Source organism: Liolophura sinensis, chromosome 8 (genome assembly GCF_032854445.1).
Source record: "Liolophura sinensis isolate JHLJ2023 chromosome 8, CUHK_Ljap_v2, whole genome shotgun sequence".
Classification (NCBI taxonomy): domain Eukaryota; kingdom Metazoa; phylum Mollusca; class Polyplacophora; order Chitonida; family Chitonidae; genus Liolophura; species Liolophura sinensis.
Window position 1 is genome coordinate 44692279 of NC_088302.1, and position 8320 is coordinate 44700598.

The window sequence follows — 8320 nt, forward strand, 5'->3', positions numbered from 1 at the left end:
ACCTATACTTTTAAATCTCGTTTTGGCATAAGCATGTCATTCAATGTCAGAAGCTTGTGGTTTGATCACATTACCCACTATTTCTCTGGAATCAAATATACCTACATATACCAAGTATAGTCATTAAAATGTGAAAAATATTATCAAGGAAACTTTGATCCCTTAATACGTATTATATCACTGTTAATTTGTTTTAAATCACAGAAAGCAATTCTGTAGTGACAATATTTTTGAAACATTCTCTACCATGAAGTGTTGTTGTAGAAAGAACAATGTGTGAAACTGAAATGAAGAATGCACTGAAAACTGAATAATGGCCATATACGCTCTCAGGACGTAGTGATCGGAATTCTTGTCACGCCATGGAGAAAATTCAAAAGTATATATGTGTAGAGCAATGAAACCATAACACTTTTCATTTTATTGCACACATGTTTGAATTAAAGTACTAACATACATTATACTAATAGAAATGGTCAAGATGTTTCACGAGCATAAAGGAATCACATCATGAATGCAGTCCGTCAGACATGAACCACTCTTACATTTATAGGAGGACGAAAACAATGACCCTCCCACAAAGTCAAAATGATGTCAATCAAACTTTGCACAGTCATTACATACCATGCCTACTGAGTCTATCAATCTTTCACTTATTCCAACATTCCAACCTAATCAAATCTTTAGACTTTTGACTCTTCATATGTATTTTAGCAAGTTATTTATTTATTTGATTGACCATATTGACCACGTTGGACAAGCTTATTGTTGGGGGGAAACTGGGTAGTGGAAAATCATATATATTTACGTAACACATCTGCTGCCATCCCGATCGAACAAGCAGGTGTTGGGCTTGAACCTGCGACCTCATTGACAGGACAAGTACTAATGGAGTTACGCCAGCAGCCATTAGGCCACAAGGTCAGAGAGGGTCCTGCCAAAGTAAATCGTAAAACAGTTGTGTTAATAACAATTTCGAAGATGCGTTGGCTTATGAGTCTTCTTGAGTCGTAGGAATGACATGATTCGATAGCTAAAGTCCACTCCGTGGTGTTTGTTTTCAACCTTCCAGCTGTTAACACTTTTGGACAATCAATAGATACAGATATTACTGTCTGACTCATGTTTTGTGAGCGCTGATTGTAGACAGGGTGGTTAGCGCTTTGCTTCACTTATATTCGATTGGCTCATTATCCAGACTAATACGGTAAATATTATTTAATGTAAATTTTAAAAGTTCCTCGATGGACATTTCATAAGCCATACTTTAAACTTCATTATAGTGTTTTGTTCATTATTCCAGAAGTTTAAAATTTTATCATTTTCCCTTTTTGTACATATATGTTACATATATACTTTGTCATCAATATGCTATATGTATGTCACCATATATGTCATATCACCAATATGCTATGTCAAAAACATGTTTCGTCACCGACGTGGTATCTAGTCAATATGCTACATGTGCGCCATATATATGCTGTGTCACCCACGTGGTAGCTAATCAGTATGCTACATGTGAGCCATATATATGCTGTGTCACCCACGTGGTATCTAGCCAGTATGCTACATGTGCGCCATATATATGCTGTGTCACCCACTTGGTATCTAGCCAGTATGCTACATGTGCGCCATATATATGCTGTGGTCACCGACGTGGTAGCTAATCAGTATGCTACATGTGAGCCATATATATGCTGTGTCACCGACGTGGTATCTAATCAGTAAACTACATATGAGCCATATATATGCTGTCACCAATATGCAACATATACATGCATGTCGCCTATATGATATTCTGATAAATATGTTACATGTATGTCACCAGTGTGTTACATGTATGTCACCAGTGTGTTACATGTATGTCACCAGTGTGCTACATACATGTCACAAGTGTGCTACATGCATGCCACCAATGTGCTACATGTATGTCACTAGTGTGCTATATGTATGTCACTAGTGTGCTACATGCATGTCACCAGTGTGTTACATGTGTGTCACCAGTTTGCTACATGTATGTCACCGGTATGTTACATGTGTGTCACCAGTGTGCTACATGTATGTCACCAGTGTGCTGCATGTGTATCACTGGTGTGTTACATGTATGTCACCAATATGCTACATGTATGTCACTAGTGTGCTGCATGTATGTCACCAGTATAACACATGCATGTCACCTATATGCTACATGTATGTCACCAGTGAGCTACATGTATTTCACCAGTTTGCTACTTGTATGTCACCAGTGTGCTACATGCATGTCACCAGTTTGCTACATGTACGTCACCAATATGTTACATGTATGTCACCAGAGTGCTTCATGTATGTCATAAAAATACTACATGTATGTCACCAGTGTGCTATATATATGTCATTAATGTGCTACTTGTATGTCAACAACGAGCTACATACATGTTAAAAGCATGTACGATCCACATATATGTAACCTGTATGCTGCATGTATGTCACTAGTATGCTACATGTATGTCACCAGTATGCTACATGTATGTCACCAATATGCTATATGTATGTCACCAATGTTCTATACATGTATGTTATAATATACTACATCTGTGTTACTAATATGTGACGTGTACATCACCATTATTTACATGCTGTATGCATGTCAACGATATTTTAGGCCACAGGAATGTCACCATAAAACGGCAAAGTCGACAGTTCAGTGAGAATGTACTGGCACGTCACTGATTACGATTACCTGGTACCAGTAGTCTGGTGTGCAAAATAAGATTATGGCTTACACTTTAGTACGACAGGTCATTCTGTTACATCAAACTGGACAAGTTAGTAGCTGGAAGAACCCTCTCTACCGAAGTGGCATGAAAGCATGCGCTCACATCCACTATGGTGGGAAGGTCTGCAAGTAGCCTGCGCATGGTCGTTGTTTTCCCCCTGGCTCTGCCCAGTTTCCTCCCACCATAATACTGGCCGTATAAAAGAAATATTCTTGAGTATGCCGTAAAACACCAACCAAATAAATAAATACATCAAGTGTACCAGTGAAAGAGAGTTCGAATCCGCCCTGTGTAGCTCATCTTCACGGTGTGCAAAGGTATACCACGGCTCTGCTGGATTCCACCCCACCCCATCAAGAAATCTTTCCACTCCCATACAAGTGTTATATTTGTGTGACCTGAATGAAAGATAAACTACAATGGTTGGAAGAAATCACTATCAAATCCGTATTTCCATAAAAATGGGCCAAATAATGGATTGCTTTGCCGTCTGGTTAACACACTGTCCTTCTGACCCTGTAGGGCTGGTTTGTATGCCCCTAATCATGTTAGCATGCACCCGAACCCATAACCTACACTCTTTGTTTACCTTTGTTTCTATGCTATGATGAACTCTTTTAAACAAAGGCTTACCTGCCGCTGTAAACACATTTAACTGAAATGTGATATGTAAACCCGCCATAGCGCAGAATTGTTATTAGTTGGGTACAATAGTGTAATAACCACAGAACACAACGATTAACCTTTTAGAAAAAACACTCAATGTGATAATTTTTGACTCCAACTGACATGCTTTACGGGGTGACCAAATTCCGTTCTTTTAGGCAGAAATTCAAAAACCATCAACTAAAAAGCCTGTTAAATTTAAGCCATTTTTCAGACTTTTTCAAAGATTTTATAGCTATTTAGAATTTGTACGTTGTGGGAATAGAGAGGTGCGTTTTTGGTTAGGAAAGATCACGCTCCCAGACGATGGACAGGTCGATAATGCACTGGCTATACCGACCGCCATGTTCCCTCGTCATGCCTTCTGTTTGCTAAAACTAAAATGGCGCAGAGCCAAGAATTTGTCTAACATAGCTGGTGGCTGAGCGGACTTTCCCAGCTTTGTTCGGTGCAGTATTTTAGCTTATGCGAATTATTGTAATCTTGTACGTTCATCATTGATCTCAGACATGAGCCAAACTGAACACCTGGCTATAAGCAAAATCATTAATTTCAAGCAATACAGAAGTTGTAAGGTTTGATATTTGATTATTACGAAACCTGATAACGAGGAGACAAGAAAAATAAAACGATACATCGTGTACTACCTGACAACGACGAGACGAGAAAAATAAAACGATACATGGTGTACTACCTGACAACGACGTGACAAGAAAAATAAAACGATACATGGTGTACTACCTGACAACTAGGAGACAAGAAAAATAAAACGATACATGGTGTACTACCTGACAACGAGAAGACAATAAAAATAAAACGATACATCGTGTACTACCTGACAACTAGGAGACAATACAAATAAAACGATACATCTTCCACTACCTGACAACTAGGAGACAAGAAAAATAAAACGATAAATAATTTGAAGTCCTGTTGAAATTTCGGCGTTGAGTTTGTATTTATGCTTTACTGTGGCGACGACAATATAGGTGTTCAGTTCAGCTGTGAAATGTTGTATACGTAAGAATTAAACTTAACGATCCATGTATATTCAGTTATTAAATATGCGGACTGCACATAAGAAAATCCCGGTTCCCTCTTAGTATAATGCTGGCCGCCGTCGTATAAGTGAAATATTCTTGATTACGGCGTGAAACACCAATCAAGTAAATAAAAATAAGAATTGGTATTATATTTAGAGAATACTGATTAAATTTAAGTAACGTCTAAAGTACATGCACCTAGAGGCTGATAAGTGCCTACCAGAACGTTACGTCGTAACGGCCAGTCCCTGTAGAAAGCTGTGGAGAAAGCTGAATTCAAGCTCAAACAATCAATATGTGTACTAGTCATATTAAGTAAACGGAAGGGAGATAATTCCCAACACATTTCCGCAGGAAACAGGCCCGCGGTATATGAAACTGTGCTCATTAATGGGAAAAATTTTCTTCACGAATTAATGACGGGTATATTCGACATGAAATTATATACTTGTTTTAAGATAGTTAAATTATATACTTGTTTTAAGATAGTACATGTTTTGTTATTCCAGTTTAAGTTCCAAGCATATAACATGTCAATTGATAAACTGCAGTTGTTAATAAATTGCTTTGTCTTCAGCTTTCACAATCTTATCATTCACTGATTGCATCTATAATATTGTTTTTTTTTTCTTTTTTTTTTTTTTTTTTTTGATATACTTTCAGAATATTCCTCCGCCGTTCGCGTTCAAGACCACAACTAAGGCGGAGCCCGGCTTCCGAGCAGGCGTCCTCGGAGCAACCGGAAATGACGGAGAGTTCCTCATCAGCGTCTCTATGCGGAGATCACTGACACAGGCCCGCACTGACGGTGGAGGAGCATCACCATTGGTCATATTTATGTAAATAGTTAAATATCTTGTCGATTCAGCATACTCCAATCTGTCATGCAGACTGTATTAGGATTAGCCCAGATATAAGGGGTGTAAGGAAATATCGCCAGAAAGAGAGAGATGTAACGATTATGCATAAAAACTATGGATTCAAATGGCACTTGTGATCGTACATTGAGGACTCAGTGGCATTTGCACTACAAATTGTCCTTTAATTTAATTCTGCAATTAAACATTTTAAATAAATTGGATTAGCGAATAGAAGAGCAAAGGCGCGATGGAATTCAGTGGAATGGTTCTTAGGTTCAATGATGTAAGTGTGATTGTTTAGGGCAATACTTGCCTGAAGGACTTGGTTTGAAAGTTAAGAACGAGTCAACTGAAAACAGGCCCCTGGGGTCTCGGGTTTGAGGGGTGACCAGTCTTAGATAACGTACGCTAGACACAAGTCTGGGGACATGGGTAAAGTATGACGGGGATAGATGGGTGTGAGGTCGGTGTGAATGGGTAAAAGGGCAACAGGGTAAACAATCCAAGATGTATTTTAGTGATGATGTGGACAACAAACGTGTGAATTTCAAAATAGTATACAAGAAAAAGGTGAAAGTTTGGGATAAGAGATCGATTTTTTGGACGTAAAACGTTTGTAATTGGGGATTTAAAGTGCGAAACACAAAAATGGCGAGGTAATGTCACCGTGTGGTCTTCATCGAAATGTCTCCTGCAAATGTTCCCAGTCTGGCAACGGCTTGTAAGTCACTCTTACAACCATACATAGCGCACGTTTTGTACTCGACTGACATTTTTCTGCTGGTTTGACATCGCTCTAACATTGACGGTACTTAGCTAACTTATGTAACTGTCCTTCCGAAGGGTGGTCGCCAATGGGACGGCAATTGCTATTGTCCTTGTCTGTGTATATGTGACCATATACAAACCTTTTGGGGGCTTTCAGAATGTATGCAGAGTTTATGCAAGCGAAATGACCGACACTTGTGTGAATAATATTGAGTGGTGTTATAATTACTGTTTGAAATCAGATATTTTCTGTCTACAAGCACGGTAGTATCTGTTGGAAATCAAGATGTATAAGGCTCAAACTAACTCGATTTCTCTCGTTGTAAATATGTTGTATACTTAGAATGGGTTTGAACTCTTGCTATTTATATATTAAGTGCCTGGCGAAGTCTTTCTATAACAATTATGTATAGTGATGTGCAAATGTCGGCCCATTGACTCGTACACTGTCAAAGTAACGCGTTTACCAGCTGTGGCAAGTAATATTTACTAGTTAAAGGTAAGTTGCAACAATCTAAAGCACTGGTTATTTAGGGTTACCTGCACAACTGTGTGCTATTCTCGTAAGCAAATGCGGCCAGAACGTCTGTGACGATGATCAGAAAACACTGACAATGTACGAGTTTTCTTAAGTACAAGTTCCGGTTAGCAGAACAGACCTGATTTAAATCTTGCCAATGTTTAACCAAACTAAGGAAACGTAACGGGCCTATTGAGTGTTCCACAGGCCATCTCACTCCACATCTATTGAATGTTTCTATTTGGTAGCTGAAGGCAAAACGCTGATCAAGGAAGATAACCATTGTAGAACCATGTGCATGAAAAACTGTGTAAATTTTTCTTCAGTCGCTACTGGGCGTACGGAACTATGTTTATATTATATAAATAGTTGAACATTACCATAATGTAAGTCGCCACTGATAAATAAACGGCTTATTTTTTCTTACGTATATCTTTTGTCCTTCTTTATACTTTTTTATTTGGGAAGGGTGAGGTCGTGCATGTAACGTGCATGTAACATGACCTTTGTATAAGTGCAGTTTTATTCGGGGAGGGCGAGGTCGTGCCTGTAACATCACCTTTGCAGTTTAAGCTTTTCACTAATACCGTGCATTTTAAAGGCCGGGGTCAAAATGTTTGATATTTCCAGCTATTCAAAGAAATCACATTAACAAAAGCTCTGGTCATGTAATGTCTTTTTTAAGTTGTAAAATGTGTTAGATTCCATTCATATTATTGTTGAATACAAAAAATAAGTGTCTAAAACTTTGAATATTTACATTGTATAATCTCATCTTTGTGATGAGATTTGTGATTTTCCTTGTGGGCTCAATTTGAAGTCATTTTTTTTTATTTGAGCTCTTAAAAATGAGTGAATGACCAAACATTTTGACCCCTGCAACGTTGACTAAAATTTAAAATGTATTTGATTGATACACACTTTCAACTGCATCTGTTATACTGCATTAGAAAAGCTGAAGAGAATTTAAAATGAAATACAAAAGAAATCTATTCAAGAATGACGTCAAATTTCGACACAGAAATGTGATGTTTTGCATCGAAGCTGTTAAATACTACATAATTACATTCATAGCCCTGCAGATGTGTTTTGATAGAAAACAGTCTTGTGAGCTATCCTAACATGCGTGACCTCACAAGTTAGAGACTGGACTGAGCTTTCGCTGGGGTGGAGTCCTCATGGTTATACGGTATGGCCCTTGGCAGGCAAGTCAGCAAATACTGCAAATCGTGATGCCGTCGAATGAAATCCACCTCCTCACACCTCCAAACAAGAAATTGCCTTGGCGTTTTGAATTCCCCTTGATTCTTGATAGACAACAAAGTTTAAATCAAATATTTCACACGTTTTTATTTTTGATGCCAAAAAATGTCTCTATAATGCCTAACTTAAAATTATAGCCTTCCCTGACATGAGAAAACTGTAAAAATGCCATTGATTTGGCCAAGAATAGGTCTCCGACTATTTTTGCGTCATTATGAAAAATGAAGAATTGAAATTTGACGCTTGGGAATTCTGACAAACGATGGAATTTCACAACTATAATTATTGAAAAACGATGGGATTTGACACCTGAAATTATCGATAACTGATGGGATTTGACGCCTGTAATTATCAACAATAGATAAAAATATTCATCTATAAGAAAACGGATAATCATTAAGGCTAATAACATATAAATAACGACAGGCGTTGCATATGTGAGAA

At 38.0% G+C, this 8320-nt stretch overlaps 1 protein-coding gene across 1 annotated transcript in view; it reads left to right on the forward strand.

Annotated features, from left to right (window-relative positions):
• The window catches only part of LOC135473575 (mucin-2-like), a 94035-nt gene extending 92876 nt beyond the window's left edge, over positions 1 to 1159 (forward strand). Inside the window, exon 6 of the mRNA XM_064753432.1 lies at positions 1147 to 1159. Coding sequence (XP_064609502.1) covers positions 1147 to 1159 — 13 coding nt within the window. The remainder of the gene's footprint in view (positions 1 to 1146) is intronic.
• The last annotated feature ends 7161 nt before the right edge of the window (positions 1160 to 8320 follow it).